The sequence below is a fragment of the Accipiter gentilis genome, chromosome 27 (genome assembly GCF_929443795.1).
Source record: "Accipiter gentilis chromosome 27, bAccGen1.1, whole genome shotgun sequence".
Classification (NCBI taxonomy): domain Eukaryota; kingdom Metazoa; phylum Chordata; class Aves; order Accipitriformes; family Accipitridae; genus Astur; species Astur gentilis.
This window is the reverse complement of record NC_064906.1, coordinates 21,648,542-21,673,147: the sequence shown is the minus strand read 5'-3', so window position 1 is coordinate 21,673,147 and position 24,606 is coordinate 21,648,542. Positions and strand designations below refer to the sequence as shown.

The window sequence follows — 24,606 nt, the reverse complement described above, 5'->3', positions numbered from 1 at the left end:
GCTGCGTTGAAGCAGCCAGGCCTGCGGGCTGCACCTGGGGGCGGCCGGAGGGACAGCTCGGCAGTAACCAAACTTGCCTGTATTATCAACACTCTTTCCAGCACAAATCATAGCCCCATACAAGCTACTATGAAGAAAATTAACTGTATCCCAGCCAAAACTAGCATAAGCTTTAATTGCATTTCACTCTGCAAAATGAGTGCAACAAAACATGAGTCATCCTTGCAATGTCTTCCATCCTGTGCCTTACCTGGGTCCCATGTCTTTGCCTCTCCTGCCTTCTCTTTCTAAAGCTTTCCAGGAGAAGGTAAGCAGTGGAGGAAAAGGTCAGGCTGCGACACTGGATATTTCTAGTGTAAAACTGATCATATTTGGTATGGAGATTACTGAATCTTAGTAAATATAGACACCGGTATGGCATTTTAAAGGCTTGTTACTGGCAGAAGTCAAATTTTGAAACTATCTTTTCACTAACTTGAATGTACAAGTGTGATAGAAAGTGGACACGAGTTCTGTGTTTTCATAGTATTGGCTTAACCTTAGTGGTCCTGCATACACAATGTTCTCAGCTGTCACTTTTTACCCATTTTAGTTCTTGTGACCTGTATATGAAAGCTGAAGAAAGAAGCTTTTTTTCTTTTTTCTGCTCCATCAGCAAACTACTGAAAAAACACCCCACCATGATTCTGCCTTATGGAACACAACTTTTTAATACTATAAACCAGTACTGTAATAAATGTTAGGCCCATTTCTGATTTAGTGTTAATCAAGAGCAAGTTAGGAATTCAGGGAAGTTGCATCTGTGTGAGACTAACATAAATGAGAGAATGATCAGACCCTGTGCCCTAATTTTCCTGACAAGGCCACAAAATAAAGGCCCCCATAGTGTGAGTTGAGCTGTCCAAATAAAGGTAGTTTGATTTTTTCCGAAGTGCCAGACCTTTGCAGATGGCACTGAATCCATGGAGAGAGGACCTCTGTAAATCACACTGCTTTTGTTTAGATTGCTAAATGAATACCGTCAAGCTTGGGATTAGGAAATGAGTGCTGCGTATTCTGAGCTGAGACATTAATGGATTTGCCAACATGATAGAACAAATGGCAAAATTCTGGAGGTAATTAAGCTGCATGGAAAACTCTGATGTCAATTTGATTTACTTATTCCAAGTAATAATCTTAAATTTTCTGGATTTGCATTTATCTGTGATTGTGTTTTAATAAGTTTTGTTTGTGTTAAATCTATGTTTCAATTTAAGTTGTATTTGTGATCTAGATACCAACAGAGTAGCTTATTTTAAAATACTTCAACAAAAGCACCATATAATTCTTAGTAAGACTGAAAACTTCTTAATTTTGTCTCTAACAGACAAATAAGTAATTTGTAGTGCCATTTCAAGTTGCTATCTGTGTTCCCTTGAAGGACTAGATTGCTGTGGTATGCATGAACCATGTTTCACACCAGGAGACATTTCATTATGAGGTGGTTTCCATCGTTACCAAGCAACAAAAAACCTCTCTGCTCACTCAATGGCTCTGTTCTTTTTGTAACATACTTGATATATCTCTTTTCAGGAAAGAATTCACCACTTCAACCACTGCCTTGCTCTTCATGTTTTCTGTGCACTGATCTTCTGCAGGATGACCTCTAGTTTTACTGTGGTTTGTTGGCTAGGACTTCAGAAACTTGGAGAAACAGGAGCAAGTGGAATCTTTTAAGTTTAGTGCCACATAAGGGCAATAGAAGAGAATGACTGTGCTTTCCCATGGAGCTGAAAGGCAGGCAAGTGCCTTTAAAAAGTCCGCCTTGTCAGTTGAACCAGTTCACAAGATGGATTGCCAACAGTATCAAAGTCCGTTAAAGAAGATGTGCATGCCGGTTGTGAGAGGTCCTGAGAACAGACATGGCTTTGCCAACTTTGAAGAGAAAACCAGTAATTATTTCCTTAAATTCAATCCATTCACCCCTCCAGTAGGGCCGAATTACACTTTACTCCCACACCGGGATAACGTGCCTTTAGTAAATCCCTGCTCAGGTTTTGTGAGTCCAGGAGCAGATGCTGACCTGCAGCCCACTGTTGGAAGAGCTATTGAATCCCTGGTAGACTACAGTGGTGTGAAACCTCATCAGTGGGTCCTCATCACAGGAAAGAGATGCCAGCCTGCCCACAGGAAGCAGATGATCTTCCTGGAGAAAACTAGCCAGGACAGAAGGTAGAACTCCAGGGCTGTGTCAGCTGCTTCTGTCAGGGCACGACTCAGAGGTAAAGCAAACTACTACTTTTATTTCTTAATCCCCAAAGAAATTGGTGATGCTTAACTAAAAAATAAAATTAGTTTCTGAACTCCATCCCCCAAGGTCCTGAAAGAACAACCTTATAAAATATATTTGCCCTGGATATTTGAACTGAATATAACAACTGCAGTAGGGTGTTTATATGATTCATTGTCCCTGCTGTAGCAAAGAGGTACCAGTCAGCAAATTCTAATGCTAAAACCAAACCAAAACAAAATCTTTGAAGGTAAATAATGTTTTAAAAAATCTATTTATGTAAATTGTGAAGTTATATACAATAGTTCTAATGAGCACCTGTTTTCATGTAAACCAAAATAACAAATCACTACAGAGTCATGAAACCCCCTGGATATTTCTGTGTCCTTTAGTATTTCCTGACATAGTATTTCCTGACAAGCTGCAGTGCAGCCCATTTAAAGACCTATTCCAGTGTCTAGTTGATCGGAGAACAGAAGCTCTTTAGGACTGCCATCACATGTTGGACAGAGTACATGTTACCCTCTTATTTTATATCAATGTGTTACACATTAAGTTGGGTCTGGTCATTTTGTATGGACAGGATCAAAATGGAAATTCACTCTTTTTAACATCAAGCAAAATTGGGTTGGCAGAAATACCTACCCAGGGCTTCTAAAGGCAGACATAATTAGCAATAAGCAATATGGTTGAATTTTTATAAAGATTAAGGCAATTCCAATGATTTTCATAGAGGAATGCTCATTACAGCTGGAACAAAATTTTATGAGAACTCAGGCAACATGCTCCTAGATGAGGGGAGGCATTTCTTAGAACATAGTAAAGAAACATAAATAAGCTCCTTGTTCCATTTTACTATACAGAGGTAACACACACTTCACAGTTAGCTATACTTCATCCATGTTACTGTCTCCATAAAGTCTCTACGTGCTACAAGTTCAGACAGTGGTTTTGCAACAAGTTTTGTTCCTTGTTTCTGTCTTCGAACTTTGCATTTTAAATCACTTTAAGCTTAACTACAGTCATATAACAGAACCCAAAAGAACCCAAGAAACAACAAGGGATAAAAAAATAGAGTCCATAATTTTCCTTTTTTTTTCTTGCACATCCCATATAATTTTCACTCTTATTTCTCAGTTACTGTGTTCCCCTTTTATGTATGGAATTAGACCTCAGACATCAGTCAGAACTGATCAGCTGGTTTTTTCTGCAAGCTTCTGGAAAAGTGAAGGGGAAGGAAGACTTGAGATACGCAATTCTATCTGACCATTAATTTTTCCAACACAGAGAAAAGCAGACAGGGACAAAGATAGAGATACTCTGGCAGATAGAGACATGCCTGTATCAACACAGACAAAATCTGAAACTGAATGTCATCAAGTCAGGAACCTGAGTTACAGTCAAGAAAGTGGTCTGAAATGGAGAGTAGTTCCAGAAAGCAGATAGAAACTGTTTGGTGAGTTTCTTGGTGATTTTTTTGTTGGGTAAAGTTCACTATTGAAGTGAAATACTGACTCCACTGAAGGTGTCAGAAACATTCAAACTTAACTCAGGGACAAACCTTGAAACAGATAATAGTCCAGCATAAATTTCTTAAGGAAGCTGTGCAAATGTTCTTCCAAACCTAGCATTCATTTACAAGTTATCCTGTGATGCTGAGGTATTAACTACAAATGTGTAAATATAGCTACAAAAAGTAGTTGAGTTTTAAGCTACTATATTTAATAAGTATGCATAAACAAATTCCAGATTTCAGCTATGTGATTCAGAGCCCAGCCCAACTACCAACCCCGAGGCACATGATGTGATGAAAGCTGCTAACCTTTCTAGATAACAGTCCCAAGACATTCCACAGCTAAGCTGTTTGGGGAAGTTGTGCTGAAAGAGAGATCAGTAAGGCATTTTACAAGCAAATTCTACAGTCACTTTCTCCACTGCATTGGGGGTGAATGGAAAAAAAAGAGAGAGACAGAAGCAGCCCTTGAGACAGATGAGCTGAGGTACATAAACATCTGCAGTAGACAGGAGGTTCTCTGTTGTGAGATGTAGTGCTATGGCTTTGGCAGTCAACAGTGTTACTTTGAACTTGAGCAGTCTTCTGCATCTACTGAGCAAAGCCAGTTTATTGAACAGTGAGGCTCTGTGATAGCAAAGCAAAGGTGAGAAGCTGACAAAGAAGGTCGTTCTGAGACTGAAGAGTCAGAGCCTGCCAGAGAAGGGAGACAGCTGAAGAGCCATTCTTCATGTATTCTTGCTCGGTATTGGGAAGGTGCTCAGTGCTAGAAGACGAGGTCTTTAGGAAGTTGACAGTGTTTGCCTGTAGAGTCCCCTTCTTTCAGTCACATGACAACAGAATTTTTTAACCTTTTCTCTGTGGTCTCAGTTTTCTTTGCAATGTTTAAGAGGCCCTCAGAATTTGAGCATGCAGGTATATTTGTACCTGGAAACCTGGTGATGAAGCCCTCATATCCAGTTTGTAATTATTATTCTGTTTTGTATGGCTTAGCACAGAGATGGGCATGGGGATGGCAGAAGGAACCAGGGTATTTGATAAGTCTGATAAAGAGCAGAGATAACTTCTTGCCCTTCCTGGAAGCTGACACATCTGTAGACACAGTTTTCTTCAAAAACTGGGAAGTGGGAAACACCATAGAGTTTGCCTGTAGACTTGATAGTAACCATTTTCTATGAGAAATAAGCTGTTAACTCATGCCTCTACTGGAGTGGCCATATTTGAATTTGTCCAAAAGCCCAACTAGTCCAGTATTCCATCCAAGACTGTGGATACTTAACAAAGAATATCATCATACTTCCTCTGCATAATTTCCTATCATGTGATGTTTTGTTGACCATGGGTTCATGACCAGGAGATGGTGTGTTTGTAGTTAGTAGTCATGGAGTCATAGATTTGGCTTCACTAATATATCCATTTGCTTTTCGAACCCACCACTTAACTTCCAACCCACTATTTCCAGGTCACTTGTGAATATGTTAAGCAACAAAGTCCTAAGCCTAAATGGGTTACTCCAGGTCTCTCTAGCAGTTAACTCCATCCACCTGGAAAATTGATCATTTACCCCTTCCCTCCTTTTCTGATCTTCTAATCAATTATTTATCCATGCGGAGATGTCTTTATTCCATTGTTACTTTAAGAGGCTCTGCTGAAGAACTTTATCCAGAACTTGTTGAAATAATTGTGGTCACTTTATACTAATTTCCCATTGGCCTTTGTAAAGAGGGAGTTCCCTTCCCAGTGCTTCCTCTCCTGAAGCAAGAAGCCTTTTCTCCAGAGTAATCATTACTCTGGAGAAGTAATCATACAGGAGTAATCCAGGATTAAGCAGCACATTGAGTGAGTATGAGGCATATCAAGGTAGGGTTCCAGCCTCTCCTACCTTTCAAATAATTATAGAAAATGACTGTAGGCAATGCTGGTGCAGCCCCAGTTTGTAACATAGGTACTTGGTGAGATAAAACCTTTTACCTGCCTGCAGAAAGAGAAAGAAGAAAGATTAGTTAGAGGCAACAACATGTAAAGCAAAGAGCAAAAAAGTGTGCAACTTGAAAAACATCAAATTAACTATTCAAGCACACTCATAAATAACGTGCATAGCTCATAAGTATTGTAGCATATAAACAAAGTCAACTAGGAATGAAAAATGGCCTACAGTGAGCTCAAGAATATCTGTGCTATTAAATAACTACCCATAACACAATGAATTGTGTAATAGCATACTGCCTAATAAGCTAGTAGGTCATCTAGAAATAATGCATAAAAACTCAGAGGGCTGAGTGCCATTGAATAAAACAACTGTGGTTTCACTAAGGATTTGATTATTTATCATCCCTACAGTTATGTATTTCACTGTGCATTTGTTTTTCATTTCCCTAAGAGCAGAGTGATGCTTTCTTCATTCAACAACTTTGTTCTTTCTCTGTTGCTTCTTCTGTCATGCATGTCTTTCCAATATAAACTGATGGGGTTTATGCTTATTTATAGTTAGTTTTCAGGGGGTGATTTGTGGCTTTTTCTTTCAAAGGAGTGAGAGAGATAAGAAGTAATGTTAATGGGTTATATTTATTTTCTATATATAAAGAGAAGTAGAATAATTAACCAAAGAACAAAGCAAAAGAATCTGGAAGAGTTATCTGTAAACCTTTCATTTGGCATTATTATCTTTTGCTGGGCCCACTGAAGTCAATACTCCTACTAAATATAAAATATAAGAGGTCAAAACCAGTGCACAGTTTTCGAATGGCAGTGAGGTGCAGTGAAGCTTGTGTGACTGCTGGTTTTGTGAAACCTCTCTGCATATTTCTTCATATGGTGACGTAAGAATTTCACTTTTTCCTTTAAAAACAAAACAAAGAGATGTTCTGGCTTTCATGGTTTCTGGGAAACAGCTTAGAAATATGAATAAGTACGTCTTCAGTTTCTAACTCAGAATCCAAGCCAGAAATTGCCTAAATTCATTATCTGTCATTGAATCCTGCTTTGTCAGATTAGGAGATGAGTTTAAGTAATAGACTGAAACTGACACTATCATTAAGCTTGTCATTAGTTAAAAGTGACAAAGCCAAGACACTGAGTTCCCAACTTGGACAAGAACGGATCATGCCATTTTCAGTCCTGTGGACTGAGCAAATCATTAGCAGCATTGAAGCCTCCAGAAAGTTGACTTAAAGAAAAAATTATTGCAGTTTTTATGCTAGATCATTCCACTGAAAGAAAAGGAAGTAAATGTTAGAAGATTAATCATCCCAGCAGCAGGACAGTAGTGTCAAGATGGCAAATTTCAGTATACAGTACAAGAGCAGAGTTCTCTAGAAATTCATATGTACAATTATCAAAGCAAATGTAAAATTATATACATGTCCTCCTAAGGACATTGTAGCTGACATGAGTGTTTTACACATATAACACAAAGAATAACAGTTGCAACCTTTAGCTCTTTAATCAATGAACCAGGGGAAGACTATTTTTATGGAACTACTAGGACATATGGATGGATATATTTGAGCCATCTACCTCTTTACTGTAGAGGGCACTAGTACATGCATACCTATTAAGTAATTACAACATTTCAGACATAAAACTTAATGGAAACATTCACATATGAGTACAAGTCGTATATTTGCTGATAGCATTTAGATTTTACACAAAGCTGAGGCAATGAAGATGCAGCTGCAATCTTTACTGGAAGCACATTGCCTGTTTAAGAGACACTTTCCAAAAAGATTGTTTTAATTTTGAAAGCTCTTCACAATGCAAAGATCCACAAATTCTGTCAAGCTTTTCAAAAGCAGCAACTTAAAGTTATAGCACACTGTGCAAAAAGCTCTTTTAAAACCCGGGTCATATTATTTCAGTATCTACATACAACATTAGTATACTAAACTTAGTTTCTTTTACTGAAAGCTGTGATTTTCTTTTAAACTTTGTCAGAGTGATTAGTTCTGCAAGAACTCATTTTGCATTCTGCACAGTGGTTTTCAACTTTTAGTCTTTGAACTATTTTCTCCAAAGTATACCTAAAATTTCTGCAAATAACTAGGAAAAGTAAATTATGAATTAGCTTAAATTTGCTACATAAAGGTCTTCATATGCATTGGAGATTTTTAGGGGTCTGGAAGAAACAAGCAGGTTGAAAACTAATGTACTACTGAAGTAGTACATTCTTGATACTGAATAATAGTATCCAGTGTTCACAGAGAGAGTGGTGTGATGGATGTCTACCCCTTTTACTGTAGTATAACAAAGTATATTTAGAAATACACTTTTTTCCAAAGTCATGAAAAGCATTACGCTAGTTAATGGCACAGAAGTTCAGATGATACTCTCGTACATATCCCTTACCTTGTTTACGGGATTATTTTGTGGGTTTCATCCTGATTCCCTAAGGAGACAGGTTGTTTTCATTCGTCTTGTTTATTTATTTATTGGTTCTCCCCTAATAACTTTTAACCCCATTGGCCAATTTCTGCCAAATTTGAAAGAGATATAAACATCTCAAGGATAATTGCATCCCTGCAAGATTTTTGAAGATTGAAGTCTGGGGAGACGAAAGACATAAATGAGTGTTCCTCATGAGGGTAACTCAGCCATTATAACATCTTTCTATTTGGCAGCAGCTCACTTGGTTATCAGCATGTGTATGCTGGCTCACCAGTCAGCAGCATGTATGTGACTCTACAGTAACTAGCCTCTTGGTGGGTAATCCTGATTTACAGGACCTGGTCAGGGAGAGCTCAAATTATTGGAATATGAAGTTGGGAGGATGAAGGAGAGAGAGAAATATCTTTAGGAAATCGGTCAACTACTGCTCATGGAAGGAATTGTTTCTTGCTTTCAGGGTTGGCAAAAATTATGTAACTGTAGAAATGCAATATGTAGTTACTAGTTCAGGTTGCATTAGCAAGCTTTTGTTATTATATTTGATAATTTGGATACTTACCTTTATACAGTAAATACTGTACATGAGAATATGTGAAGTAGACCAAACCATCGCAATGTGTGTTGTGATATCATTTATCACTTTCATCTTCCATGTAATTTAATGTATTTTTGTGGAAGTTTGTAATTCAGAATGGTAACAGGTATCTGGACACTGGTGCATTGACTTTTAGGGGAAGCCACTAATTGTTTTCATCCAGTTTAAAACAATAATGATAGCTAAAAATTGATTAACACAATAGGAAGCCCTTTCTTTCAGGTTGGAGAAGTCCAGTGAAAGTTGCTCCTGATCTACCTGACCAAACCCATATCTTTGCTTTTTGTATGGATCCCAATCTTAAGACAAGTGTCTGGTGCTCTTCTTGTAATGACAGAAAACATATTTAAATAATTTTGTTTCTAGTCTGCTTTCCATTCAACATACTTTGGCAGTGATTACAGTAGTGTAGTGACTTTTTCATTTCTTCATCTAATTATATTGAAATAAGCACTATATTTCAGGTAGCCGTATGTTAGCATGACCAGATTTTAATGGTGGCTATTGCTCCAATAATTTTCATTTTTTGTACTGTTATGTTGGTTAAGGCATTTAGACCGTAATGTGAGACTGATACAACCAATGTCAGTTATGTGTAACTGGAGACAGAGCAAAAATACCAGAATGTACAAAAGATACCCAAACCTCATACTTGGTATAAATACTCATATATTTAATACTTAGACACTGCCTTATTTGGTGCAAGTCACAAACAAATGAGTAAATAAAAAACCATCAATGATTCCATAGCGCAAGTCTAATTAAGTCATTCCTATACTGAAAATGTAATGGCATCCTTCTTCCTTCTACACTGATGAGACTATTCATAGTGCTTAAAGTGTTGCACATGCTTAAATAGTTCTTTAAGTTGGACCCCTTTTGTAGCAATGAACATCATACAAATAAATCAGGCATATGTGAGGGACCGCAAAGTGCATTTGCTATGCCATTTTATAAATAATAGACAAATGGAAAGCTACATTCTTAAGGAGTAGAGAGGCAGTGACATTTTAATTTTTAAATTTGTATTCACTATATTACAGTTTCCTTCCTGAATAAAACTCCTCAGAAATAGATCTATTCTTGATCTTGGTGAAGTATGTGAAATTGCATGTTTCACATTCTGATGCAAAAGAAGGTAGTAAACTAGAAAAATGCAGATACATACAGTTCACCCTTTAAACAAGCAATCATAGTATCATATAGGTAGATAGCATTGCTTTCTGACATGTATTTGATTTCTCTTAGGAATCAAGTGATCATTCTGCAAGGTGGAGAGAAGAAAAAGCAAGAGACTATTTCTGCAAGTCAAATACTGAAAGTGAGACACCATTTCTTTTAAAAACAGTTTTTCCTTGTGCTTTATTTTTTAATCTTTTTGCTACTACAGTACCTTTAGGTAGCAGGGCATATAAGACTACAAAAAATTTTTCTGTCACTCAGAACTTCTGGTGTTTTAACAGCATTCAGCATAGGATTCATCACATGAACTTTAGTTATCTAAAAGCTTGTGTCCAGTCTGTGCCTTTCATCTCTGCTTCCCCTATAGGCAGTGAAGAGAAGCTGGAGTTTCCAAAAGGGCATTCTGTACATCTGTTTTCAACGGCTGTCACAGGCATGATATGACTGGTGTCTAATCTCTGTTTGTGTCTCGTCTCACTTAGCTGATTATTCAAATTTAGATGAAATAAATCACATCATCACTGTAAGCTTATTGGAAGGTAAACTACCTCTTTCAGTTAGTGAGTGAGACAGTTTTAAAGAAGATAAGCCTGTGAAACTGTACTGTAACTATGTGTTCCCCAACAAGCAACGTATAATTCCAGGCTTTTCATTTCCCTTTAAACTAGAAATACACACCTTTGTTATTTTCTACATCCTTCTTTGTCACACAATTCCTTATTATCTAGCTACTGATGTCATTCACTAATGGTTATATGGGAACTTTTTTCTCTTCTTTTTTATTGTTGATCTAGAGCTTATGAAGAAGTTCCCTGGGATAATATGTTAGCTTCCAACGTCCAGCCTCTGGAATCGACAGCGGAAGTGTTGATCCTATTTTCCAGAGTTTTGCAAAAAGGAGATACAATCCTGAACCTGAAATAAGGCAAGACAGTGAATGATTTCTTGTCGGCTGGTTTTAGGTTTTGTTAATGAAGTGTAGCCTAAATTTTGTGTAGGTCATACACATAAACCCACAGCAATGTTTTCAAATAAAAACAGTACCAAGTGAGCATTTAAGGTCATCAGCACACTGCAGTAATTGCCTCATAGTTTTTCCCTCCCCCTCCTCTGTAAATTGGTACAGAAGAAGATACGCATGCACAGTACCAAAGGAGAGGACAAGGATACTGATGAAAAATTGGTTGATAGGAATGATGCTGTACCATAACAAATCTCATGTTAAGTTAGCTTACTTGTGATTATTAACTGTAATAATTATTATTTTTACTAAACTAAAGTTCAGTCCTGCAATTGGTTCTGATTGCTGCATGAAAATCTATTAAGCCAAATAGATTAGGTAATGTTGCCTTACAAGAACCATCTAATTATGATTTTAGGTTGTTGGAGCCTTCTGGGACAGATTTCAAACAAGGTCTTTTACCTCTCCACAGAGACCTGTTGATTTGTAAGTTTCATTTTTTTGTGAATATCGGGGTCCTCTAAATACTTCCTTTATGAACTCTGTGTACAGTTAATTATTTCAGAAGACTAAATTCAGCAGCATTCTATGACTAGAGAAGTTAAGATGTACAATAACTATATGAAAAGTATACTCTAGCATGCTTCTCCTGTGAGAGAGTTAAATATAAAAAGCAGAACAGAAGAAATCTGTAAAGTCAATGATTGTCATGACTTCATACATCTGATGTTTTCATTAAGACATGACATTTATGAAAACACCATGGTAACCATACACATATACAAACTCAAGGTTTTATCTGCTGTGTATAGAATCCAACAAAACAATCACCTGTGCATTGGTGTCTTTTCTTCACTCTGTATTTCGCCTGTTCTGTCCTATCTCAGAGTGGGCCATTTCAGATGAGCGCAGTAACAGGTGACAGGAGGCTCAGAAGGCCTCAGATAGGAGCCAAGTAGAGGTGCGGAGGAAAGGTTGGTCAAAGCAAGACAGGAGAACTAGAACTTGCCTCCTTTCCAGACTACGAGCCAGCAGGTTTGCTTGGGCAAACTCAAGGGATAGGTGTGCTGTTGGGCACAGTCAGGCATACAATGGGAGAGACGGGTACCTCTGCAGGGTGGAAGGGAGATAGAAAATGCTAGCATTATGGTTTCTTGAATGTTGCTATTTCAAAGGAATATAGACATGGACAGTGAGAGCAGCTTGCAGGGACAGACCAAGAGAGAAATTCAGAGCTGATGTTAAATTTTCCTGTGTTCTCAAGAATTGAATGAAAGAAGTGTTACAAGTAGAGAAGCAGTTCATTTTTAAAGAAAACTTGCTTGTACCATCCTAGGAAATTGACTGAAGTCCCAGTATCTGAGGATAAAGATTAAAAGACAGGATTCTGCCTGCTGAACTGGGTCATTTAGCATATATGCCAACCTAATCATTTACCACGGTCTTTTACCAAATTCAAATGAGCATTGCATCATTCCAAGAGCAAAACTTTGACTTGTCACCACCTCTCTTTTGGGACCTCATAAATATTCTATCAGGTTATTCTGTCTGGTGAAAAAAAGGTGATTGATCTATTTTGTCTTTAACAGCGTAAGCTGAAGCTCTTGAACCTGTCATAGCCCTTTGTATATGTAAGTACAATGTCCCTGGATTGTTTTTACTTCTACATTTTTGATTAAGCCCAAGCAATCTATCTCTCATTTTCTGAATTGAGAGTTGTAGATGGACTATGTTATCTAATCTTAAGATGTTTTCTGGTGCCAAGGGAGAGCATGTGTTGAGTCTCCTCTGCTTGCAGGTGACTCCAGCTTTTTACCTGTAAACTTGAAATCAGGATCCTGTCATGTCCTCTTTGGAAGAATATCCCAGTCTGATCATGGGCATAGCCAAAAGGAGAAGAGATGACACATTTCTATCTTATTTCCATTCTTGCCAAGCCTCCTCTCTGTACATATGTACTAGAGCTGTCATTTGTTATGTGCTGCAAGTTCAGCAGATGATTGTTTTCATCTTGGGACATGCCAAGCACACAGGGCAGTTAATGTCCATGTTTTTTCTTGTGGACCATTTTAATAAATAACTAGAATTTTGGAGCATGCAGTATATGGTTCAGCTGCCTCCACCAGCTGTCTTATGAATAATGTACATATCTTTGATTTCCTTTCTATCCAGACAGTGGCTGTGTTGGTGCAGTAAATTTTGAAGACATTGACAATGCCTATGTAGACTTAATCCCACTTAACTATGTGCAAACTTCAAAGCCTTGCTACACAAACACTGTACAGTATGTTTCTCTTTTTAGCATGATTTTGATACTTCCTCTTGAGTTCTTACTTGGGAAAGGGGAAAAAACAGTTAAAGATCTGGTCTTGGGCCATAAGAATGAAAAAAATTGGGGGGAGCGCTCCTTATTCTTTTTAATAACTTGAATGAGGTCTGTTAACACAGGAAGAACAGTGGGCTTGCAGACTGAAGCTTGAACTTGAAGAGTCCTTTTTAATAACTGAGTCAGTAGTAAATGGCCTACAGTGGTAACTGCCTACAGTGGTCAGTGTAGGTCTGTATAAATCTAAGGGACCATTCAGCCTAGATATATAAAATTAGTCAAGAAAGCTGATACAAAAATAAGCAGAGAGATGTCTACTGAGATGATGGTATAACAGATTTTATCCATCAGCTTGCGTTATGGTAAGCTTAAATGCAACCTGTTTTGACTTAAGTATGAATTTGTGGTAGAACATTAAGGCCTGATTCTTTATTGTATCACATTAGTGTTATAGTTCCAGGGAAATTATGCTCCTAACACCTTGCATCATGCTTTTCAACCAGAAATGTTGATTAGGTTTTTTTCCATCCAGGAGTTGCTCTGTGGCCCAAGTGACATCTCGTACAGAATGGTCATAATGGACTGACAACAACTGACTGTCAGGCCAAAAACTAGTGTTCTAATCCTGGGAATTAAAAGCTGCCTGTGGTAACACCAGTGTGATGGTATAATCTGTCTTGGTATAATGAACTCTTCACAATTGGCAGGCTCTGACCTAGGCTGGGATGGAAATCAGAGTATACTCTCCCTCCTGTTGTTAACCTGGCTAGACTAATTGCAGAACCAAGTTTTAAGAACTTAGCAGGCACCTTTCAATTTTTTTTCAATTGAGAAAGGTTGCACGTGAAGCTAGTCTGAGCACATCTCCTAGATCATACCCCAAAACACCTGACTTACGGTTTCTAATGATGCTGGTACTACCGAACTCAGGCATTCCTGTAAATGCCCAGCAGCAGGAAATAGATTTGTGTTACATTCAAGGCTCAAGTGGGGAGGACATGGAAGAGAAGGTTCTGAGCTTAGCATGCACCAGGAATTACTGCTGATGCCATTCTGAATAGAGTCCTTACTTCCAAAAAACCTGTTTATTTTCAAACTATGCCATACTTTCATACTTCAAATGCCTCCTGTTCTTTAGTATTAATGAACAGGTCTGTTGAGTAGAAGTGCATGTGCCATTGTTTGAATGGGCAGTATGACTTGAATACTGCCTGTCGTGGTTTAACCCCAGCCAGCAACTAAGCACCACGCAGCCGCTCACTCACTCCTCCCCCCCCCTCAGTGGGATGGGGGAGAAAATGAAAAGAAGTAAAACTCGTGGGTTGAGATAAGAACGGTTTAATAGAACAGAAAAGAAGAAACTAATAATGATAACACTAATAAAATGACAACAGTAGTAATAAAAGGATTGGAACGTACAAATGATGCGCAGTGCAATTGCTCACCACCCGCCGACCGACACCCAGCTAGTCCCCGAGCGGCGATTCCCCGCCTCCCCTCCCCTGTTTATATACTAGATGTGACGTCCCATGGTATGGAATACCCCGTTGGCCCATTTGGGTCAGCTGTCCTGGCTGTGTCCTGTGCCAACTTCTTGTGCCCCTCTAGCTTTCTCGCTGGCTGGGCATGAGAAGCTGAAAAATCCTTGACTTTAGTCTAAACACCACTAAGCAACAACTGAAAACATCAGTGTTATCAACATTCTTCGCATACTGAACTCAAAACATAGCACCGTACTAGCTACTAGGAAGACAGTTAACTCTATCCTAGCTGAAACCAGGACACTGCCATGTTAAAAATATGTGATTTTTAACTTTAGTCACTAGATGGCTGTTAAGTTTGCAAAAGCTTCCTGAATGCCATTAGGAACACCTTACTTTTAGCTAGATCACGAACTTTGAAATTCAAAGGTTTTCACTTTAAGCCTTTCCTAAAGTTGTCTTCAGTAGTTTGAGCTGGTATTAAGCATTTATTTGCAAACTTTTGAGAAAGTAAAATGGTAAAACTAACAACTTAATGGTAAGAACTAAAAATGATAAAAGAGGAAAGAGACTGTTCTGTTTACTTAACCAGGTTTTGTCTTTGCATAGGCCTTTCCTTTCTGTCCTTTCAGTGGTCTTGCAAACTCCACATCTCTGGGGAAACTACAGAAGAAATACTTCACTGGAGGAAGCAGAGGGAGAGAAGCTGTAAAAATATTGCCCTCTGTTCTGAAGAAAAGGCACAATGCTGGGCCTTACCACATATAGCAGAGTATGTGCTAAACATTCCTAGTTGATGGGAGCTGCCTTGGAAGTAGCTGGAATTTCTGAGCTCCACCTTAGGTCTGTTCATTTCTGTTTCTTACATCAGTTTCAGGGAGAATGCATATTCTTTTGCAATGCATCACATGCTGTCACACACGTGTGGGGAACAGCACATCATTCTTCACACAGCCTTACTTATTACAGCAGTAGGTTCACAGGCAAAGTAAGGTGCTAAGCATTGTAAGATGGTCAAATTTGCCCTGTATGACTACAACCAAACCTATTAATACCAAGCTTTTATGTACATAATGCACCATTCTGATTGTTTTATCATGCCTCCTGCACAAGTCATCTGATTTCTCGCAGCCTTCATCTAACTTTTAACTTCTGCTTGAATTAGAACATAAAATAGTATAAAATTATTATTGAGAAATGTGCTTTAAAAATACAGGACACATAGCATGCAACATAATGCTGAACAGAGATTTCTGAGTTTGTAGGGAAGTTAGCAGAGCTATTAACCCTTAGTTCTGTTTTGTCATACTGCTTTTGCTGTAGAGCTTGGAAGAATAGAAGCTGATGTGCTGCAAACTGACAGACATCTTGTCTGGTACTATTTGCAGCGTATGGTATCATGGTGCATTTATAAGTTTGAGCAACATGTTCTATATTACCTTCTCCAGTATTCTCTATGTAATTTTCCTGGTTTTTAGTGAGTGAGGCTATGGGTTTCATTGATTTCTAGCAACAAGGAGACCAAGATCTCTGAAACCTAAAAGATTCTGACATCTGAAATCTGTGAAAAACTCAATTCCACCTGAAAAACTCTTAAGTTTTTCATATTTATTCTCTGTCTATGATTGTCAGACATCAAGATTGCTATGATTTTAAGTGGAAGAAAGAAGAAAGTCAGAAAGAAGACAAAAAATAATCGCTATAATTTTTTTTACCACTTTGTGTGTTTGCCAGTAGTTCTAGAAAGTTGTGTAAAGGTATTAAGGCTGCTAGACTCCCACCAAAATCCTTGAGAAGTTAGATGTATGTTTTGGATTTAGAAGCCTAAATATGCTTTGGAAGTCTGTAAAATGTAAAAATCTCTGTAGATAGTCACTCTCACTCTTTCATGGACTAGCAGTTGCACTTCCTGCCTCTAGCACTTGGGCGGCAGCATCAGTGCTCAGGCATTACTCCAGAGTGAGACACTTCTCTTCCCCAGACCATGCAAGAAAGTGGTTGCAATTCAAATTATTAGCAAAGCTGAAACTAGCTAAGAGTCATCTGTCATGTAATTTTGCAGAGACAAACAGGAAGAGTGGTGAACCTGGGCATATCTTGTATGTTACCCTTGTGCCCACCCTCTCTTCCTTTTGGCAGAACAGGAAACCATCTTCTGTTTTTCTTCTTTTTTCTTAAGGAATAGAAAAAAGATAAAAGTCATGATTTATGCTGCAGTTGAGCCTAAAAGCCCCTAGTATAAGATCAGTGTTGTGAAAAGCTGCTGTGCATATACCCAGCACTCTAGATAATACCCTGAAGTCCTTAGCATGCAATTTGGAAGTTATACAGATGGGAATCCAGGTGCAGTGTGATTAAGCGGTTTGCCAAATCCCACTGGGAATCTGTAGCACAGTTAGGAATGAAACTGCATGTATCCTGAGCCCTAGCCTGTGCCGTTTTTTTGCCAAACTCTGAGCTTTAAGCTATTGAAATGATGCTTTGCTGAAAATTGGTTTTAAAAAATAGTAATTAGCACAAAATTATGGCCATAGTTCTTAAAAGTTAGGCTGGGAGACAAGTGAAGACTTAGGAATCTAAGTCACTTTTTGTCCAGTTTTTCTCTGTGGTTCAGACATGGAATATCTGTGGGATCCTTCACCACATGTAAAAAGCCACGTCATAAGTGTTGTGATCCATCTAGAAGTGCTAAATTTATGAATCCAAACTTATTAAGCAAAACTGTGTTTGTGATCTGGTGGCAGTCTAGGATGATCAGTGGGCATTTCCCTAAGGAAGCTGTGGAAGTGCTTTTCTCAGGTCAGACTTTTCATCTTCACACTTGACCAAAGATCCTGGTAATTCAGTTCCTCTCATTCTCTTCCAGGCTGTCATTAAAGCCTGTCTTGGGGGAAAGGGATCAGTTACATCATCTCTTGAGGTCTGTTCCACCCCTAGAATGTAGCAGCATTCTTAATATCCTTGGTTTGCGTATGCACTCCTGAATTTGCTTTAGGATGAACTCGTTCCTCTCTTTCATCCTCAGTTATGTTGCAAAGTATGCCTAACAGCTGGAATCTTCTATCATTTCTTTGCCAAGGGCAACATAGAAATCTTTTTTTAAAAAAAGAGCCAGTCAAAAAATTAGGAAGTTGTTGTGAAAGAGCACTCTGAAAATCTCTTTCTAATGCAGCTCTTTTTCACCAACAGATCTCCAAAAATCTTTTATAAAACCTATCATGATCTTGTTTTACAGCTCAGTGCTCTTGTCGAGTGGACTACATTGTCAGAGCACAGGACTTGGAGGCTTGAATCTCATCTTTTTATGCCACAAACCAGCGAGGTTCCAAATTGAATGCGTTGGTTCTTTTTTGTATTTTCATTGTATGTTGCTTGTGTAGTTTTGTTAGGTATGCTGGACAACAATTGTCCAGTGACTCAAGTGGGTTTTGTTGTATTTTTAAATTTATTGATTTTTTTGTGCATATTTTCACTTTCTTGTGGTTTTTTTTCCCCTACTTTCTCCACTCATCTGCCTACTTTAAACTCTGTTCTTGTATTTGCTTCCTTTTCTCTCAAACCCATGAAGTGTAAATTCCATTGGAATCAGTGAGTTAAAGGTATCTGCTGAACAAGATTTCATGAACAGGGATAGAATTGAGTTCATATATTTTGCAGAACTGAGACCTCTGCGATATGTTTTTGAAGACTTTGAACTCTGAATTGATTATGTCTGTTTTCCTTGGTTATTTTTTCTTTGTTTCTTACTGTTTTGATTATGAAATATTTGCTTAGAATATTTATTTATTTGTGGAAGATTAATTCTGCATTTGGTTTTATATGTCACATAGCTAACCATATACTAGGTAGGGAAGCAACTGAGGGCTAAAGAGTATATTTTGTGCAGCCAGCCAGGCTGTCAAAAATAGCTCAGCAACCACACATGAAAACCAGTATTCTGAAAGAGCTCACATTCTGGGTGCACGTTGATTGCTGAGCTCCTGTGAAAATCTGGCCACAAACACCACAATGAAACTTTTAGGTACTGAGCACTTTTAGAAATCTGATCCCCTGTGTGTAACTGCTGCTTCAACCCAAATGTGTATCAAGGAAGAGGACGACGGTCTGAATTCTGAAGAAACACTGTATTTTCAGCTCTCTTGGGCAAGTTACACAGAGGAGGAAACTTCACCACACAGCTACAGTGACTTCCAGGAAGGCTCAGACTGCTAAATTCTCTGGACACTTTTGAGAGGCTCCGTGTTATTAATAAGTGAAAATAAGTAATGACCCAATTCATTCTTTCTTCTTATTAACAACTACTTTGAAAAAATCTTTTTCTTATTCAGAAGTGCATTTTGAACCTAATAATTTTTAAAACCATAGAGAAACTGGTTTTATTGCGTCATATGGATTCCCAACATAATCACCTGTTGTTCTCTTTTTCTTAAACATCTTTATAGGTATGTAGTTTTGTATAATTCTTTTCACCCCTAGTCACCAGCTTTTTCCTTTGTTGACCTCTTCCCCAATCAGCTGCTGAAACAAGGTTATGCTCTATGTGGTATTTTAGTTCTGCAGGTGTTTCAAGGGTCAATGGAAAAAAAGCCTCACACGCTGGTGATGGGGATTTCCTTTGTAGCATTCATGGGCAGGGCTCTGGTAAATGCTCAGTCTGACAGACAGGAATAGCTCTCCTCCTTGGCATTGTTAGAACTCCCTTACACCCTCAATGAGTTAGCAGTACTTAGTGTAGTAACAGTGTAGCACACTTAGTGCATTCCAGCGTACATAGCAACAGTTCATTATCAATCAGGTATCTGATTATCTGACTTGTGCTTTCCTCTTTTGTGTGTCTTTTGTATTATAGCACAGCAACTTCCTGATTTTCACTGTGGTACTTACTGGAACCTACCTCTTGAAATTTGACAAAAGCAATTAGGACAGAGATTGTTTTCTTGTTCCACATTAAAAGCCTCTGCCTCCAGAATTAAGTAAAAATCTGGCAGTCATTAACATTTTAAAACTTGCTACTCATAATTCATCAGCTCTCCTAATACTCGGTAGAGGGCAGTGCTTACACAATACATATGCATTCTGACAAAGTGTTACTTAGCAGCACTTTTGAAGCATCAACTAATTCTTTGCCATAACAGTGGTGAAGTAGATTATAGTATTAGTTTTTGAAAGATGACGACTGAGGAGGCGACTTGTCCAAGGCCACAGAGTTGTCTATGTCAGAGAGAAGACAAAATCTGACCAAAATCCATTTCTGGAAGCAGTTGATTGAAATGGGAACTTAAGACATACAGTTTCTAGGAAGACAAAGTCCAGAGAGTTTCAAGTCATGCAGTTCTTGCACAAAACTGTTCTCTGAAACTACCCTTTATTCTTGGTTTCTCAAGCACATTGGGCAAAATGCTACTATCACATCAGTATATCTGTGGTGACTTCAGTCATATTTCTTCAGTGTAGTCAGCTTCCAACTGACTGTGTGTATGCATCCCTTATCATTTCAAATTACCACAGAAACCTCATAGGCCACAATTAGCTGGGGACAGGACCCTCTGCTGCCTTGCACCTTGCATACTCATTTTCATGGGCTGCCTAAGAGCTTTCCCACAATGCGTCTTTTCTTCAGAAACTGACAGCTTGCCTACCATGTATGCCTTTTGAATGATCTTCCAGTTTGAGTCATATGGGGGATTGAGGGTGGGGGATGCTGAAATATCCTACTTTGACATTTTCCAAATGAGATTTTATTGCTGGCTTGAAATGCTTCCTTGTTTCTGAAAAGTAATACCCTGTACTAAAAAGAGGGGTTGAAAAAGTTGAAAGCAGAATAAAACTGTTTGAAATTGTAGAAACAAAATGTTCCAGTTCAACATGACTAAAAATATTTCTGGGGAATTACCACTTTGATGGTTTTATCCTTTTAGAAACCCCAAGTCCATTTGTAAATACCCATTCCCTATCGCTGAGGGAGGAGGGTATGAAATGCAACCCAGAATGCTCTGTTCAAAAATCCTGTTGGTCCCATTCTTCACCCTGCATGGAGCACCTTGTTTTGACTTCACAAGTTCTCTCAGGTATATTCTTTCCCATCACAAGAGACTGTATGCTCTGAGTTTCCTGACACAGGATTGTGTCTGAGACACTTTTACCACAGGTTATTCTGCTTGGCAAATAGGATCATGGAGTAAAAGAAGGGCCACAAACATGTGACATGTCAGTCTTCCTGGGAGGGAGTTTGAGGTGGAAGCCAGCTGCGAGTCTTACATACTGTGAGTGAGACCTGAGAGGCCTGTTTTATAATTGCAGTAACCAGATAAGCTAGTTAATGACTTAATCTGGTGATTTAGTTCTATGAGATTTATACAACAGTGTTTCTAAGAAAGAGTAAGATGTTAGGAACTCTTTGCTCATAAGTGCAAGGTAAGAATCTACCAGATAGCTTTCACTAGATAGAATTCTTGTACAAAGAACTTGGATACCTCAGTCGCTTAAGCTGAAGTGCTAGATCCAAGGTTTTCAAGAATTACAAATTGTTTGGGGGAATCTTGGTTTTGCTCCCATAAAAACAGCTGACATGGAATTTACAGGGGAAACCTGGGCATCCAATGCCCTGGAGACACCCTAGACCATCATTTGTAGACACCATCACAGATCTGCTGCGGGTCCTGTGCTATAGGGGCTTATCTCAGATACCTTAAGGCATCTCAGATGGCTCTAAATGTCAGTATGGGTGGCCATCTAAATAAAGTCCACACTGTTTTTCCTGAACGCTACCAGGAAATAAAAATCTTCAAAGTCATCCCAAGGCGGACATACAAAATAGAGGCACACCAAAGCAGAGGCACTCAGAATCACTACATTCCACTTAAAAAATCTTAGAGCTTGCACAGATTCAACTGTCAACACTGTATGTTTCTTACTGTTGGGACTAAGAGCTGCTAGCATGATAACAAGTGTATGAACAAGAGAGATGTCATGGTTACAGAAAGAAAACTTGATGACGACAGCATAACCACAGAGGAGTTTTGTATGTTGCCCAGTGGTAGCCTGGCACTTAGCTGTTTTCTTTAGCAGCAACAATCTGGTTTAGCAGCTCATCAGAGAAAACACAGAAGAGCTAGACAGCATGATCCAAAAACAAAAAACCAAAGGGGTATTTTTTAACCTCAGTTTCTTCTGCTTTATCGCATACATAACCGCAGCACATTTTTTGCATCTTCTTTGCAGGTTCCCAGGAGAGCAGCTGCTTTACTGTAGTGTAAGCTTTCTTACTATCCTGGTACTTTTAGCTTCTCTCTGCCCATCTCTCTTCTCTTTCAGAGCTACATCCTTCCCACATGTTATGAATATACCAGCTTCTGTCAATCCTTTCTAACACAGTCAGAACAAGGCTTCATCTTGGGTCATCTCTCAGGCTTGATTTTTGGGTCACGTTTGATCACTTATGATGCTTTTCTATTTTCTTCTAGTTTTGCAAGATTTAAAGGTCAGATGATTTTATCAATCAGATGCCTCACAGTGCATAATGTATTCTAATACCTCCATAGTTGTATAGTTATTATGTAAGTTAACTCCAAATAGGCTTATAAAATGTTGCAAGTTAATATGGGGCTTCTTGTGATATCCTTCTCTTTGTGACGCTCACACAATTTCAAGGAAGTTAACGGAATTTCTTTATTATATGTGAGAGATGTATCTTGGTATGTAGCATGTCACCAGGGTAGTAAAACTCTGTTCGCAGTCTGACTGATTCTTTCAAAGTGATACCACATTTTCAGGTTTGCATGAACGCATGTGCTTATACTCACACGCACCCAATGTCCGTTCTGTCCCTCAGTGGGATCTCTGCACATGCAGGTGAAATTTTCTACAGAGTTATCTAATCTGCACATAACCTAACAATTGTCTAGTTTGACATGAAAAAGTAAATTTGTCTGCAAGCCATTTTGGCCAATTATGAAAATATGTTCTACTACTGTACTAGATTTTCAGGCCTACTTGTTACCCCTGCATGGCCACTGTCAAAACAGAGAGCAGTTTTTTTACTTGCTCAGCCAACTACTTGGCCATTCCCTATAGGTAACAGCTTCCAAAGTGCTGCAAAACTGCTATACTGATGCTACAAAGCCATCTTCCCTGTGGGGTCATGTACTGGAGCATGGCCCAGGGAGTATAGCAGTGTATGAATGTATGGGTTAGTGCAAGGCTACTCCAAAATAAGACAAAGGACTAGATGGTCTTTCTGCTAAATATGGGTACAAAGACTACAACATATACCACCAATGCTTCTGTGGCACATATAGTTCACCCACAGTCCTTTGTTATAACTGTGGTAGGCAGATACAGCATTTTGTCATTACCTCTGCTATTCTGGTGACAAATTTCAGAGCCAAGTTTCCTAGTACACAAGTCAAAGAATTTTCTGATAAACCACATCTCACACATATGTCCAGTTTTGCATCCTGTGCTGAACTTAGTTGCAGAGAAGTAGCTGGTCAGCTGTACTGAAACTAATAGCTCTATGCACTTTATAATTAAAGGAACTGTTTATTTTTACCCAGAGCACAGGGGAACCAAAAATTACCTCAGAGATTATTTTAAAGGAGGCACTGTTATCATTCATGTGGTCTGAAGACCTGCAAAACACTAATGGAGGCAAGGTTTACAATCCCAAATATATAGTTGATTCAGTGGGTGAAACAGCTTGTCATGAGCTCTTACCTCCATGTGTATGGGCTGTCTGGATATATGTATAATTCAGCAGTGTCCTATTTTGAGTTGTCAATATCGAACAGTACTGATAATACTCTGAATAACTTTGTGCTGAAAAAAAGCTGTCATATTGGGGGTTTAGATTATTTTATTTTTAATCTTCATGGATTATCTCTCTGAATTCATATTAGTACCTCCTTTTTTTTTTTTTTTCTTTAATTTTGTTCATCTCTGCTTCATCTTGCAGCAATTGCTCTCAAAATTTTCTGTTGTGCTATGTCAGATAAGTAGAATTATTTCCTCCATCTCTTTAAGGAACTTAGCATCAGAATTAACAAATCAGAATTAACAAAAGTCTTTAATTTTCCAAGATGGGGCACATACTGTCTTAATCCACTGGTGTACTCGAGCTAGAATTTAAGTAGATGTGTCTAAGTAGTGTTAATAATATTACATATATATATAAATACATTCTTAATAAATTCTAGGGGAAATTTAGAAAACTTTAGAATCATTTGGGAAATCATTTATGGTTTAAGCCATGAGAAATCACACCTGTTGGCCCAAAGCCTGCTACCTAAATTCCATATTTGAAGCTGGAACCTAAATATGAGCTAAATCTGTGTCACATTTTTAAAGACTATTTCCTTGCTTTTTGTGTTCTATGCGAACCCTGTGACCCCGTTTTTTCTTTGAGATTGAATGTTGCTTGTATTCATGAATATCATACAGATATTCAACCTAAGAAACTGGAGGGGGGGGGGGGGGGAATGTCACTAAAGAACTCACTTTTGCCATGTCTAACCAAAGATTTTGGTTCGGATCTTCAGCTAGATCATCATAAAGTTGTTTTGCTGATTGTAAAGAAGCTGTGCCAGTTCATACATTCTAAGGACTACTCATTATATTATGAAGAATTTTTACCCCATCCGTCTTTAATAAACACTAGCTATTTTAGAACTGATTTGTAAGTCATATTTCAAGCCTATAGTCATTTAATTTACCCTTTCTCTACCCCCATCCCCCTTTAACTTTTTCCTTTAGCACTCCAAATATCCCTGGATACACTGGCAAGGTTCATTGGTCAGCAACTCACCCGGCAAATTCTAATCTTCCATCAACAACCCCATCAATAATTGCACAAATGCATGGGTAGGTATGAGGTATATTTCTCAGCTTGTTCAGAAAGA

General features: G+C 38.4%; 1 protein-coding gene across 1 annotated transcript; it reads left to right on the top strand.

The window, feature by feature from the left end:
• The first annotated feature begins 259 nt into the window (after nt 1–259).
• Nucleotides 260–24,572, top strand: SPATA48 (spermatogenesis associated 48). The gene is given in 10 exon segments (XM_049830138.1): nt 260–307; nt 1,742–2,261; nt 8,983–9,071; nt 10,009–10,081; nt 10,739–10,807; nt 10,810–10,889; nt 11,322–11,389; nt 12,493–12,534; nt 13,080–13,187; nt 24,461–24,572. Coding segments are annotated over 10 exon segments (1,209 nt in total).
• Nucleotides 24,573–24,606: the final 34 nt, after the last annotated feature.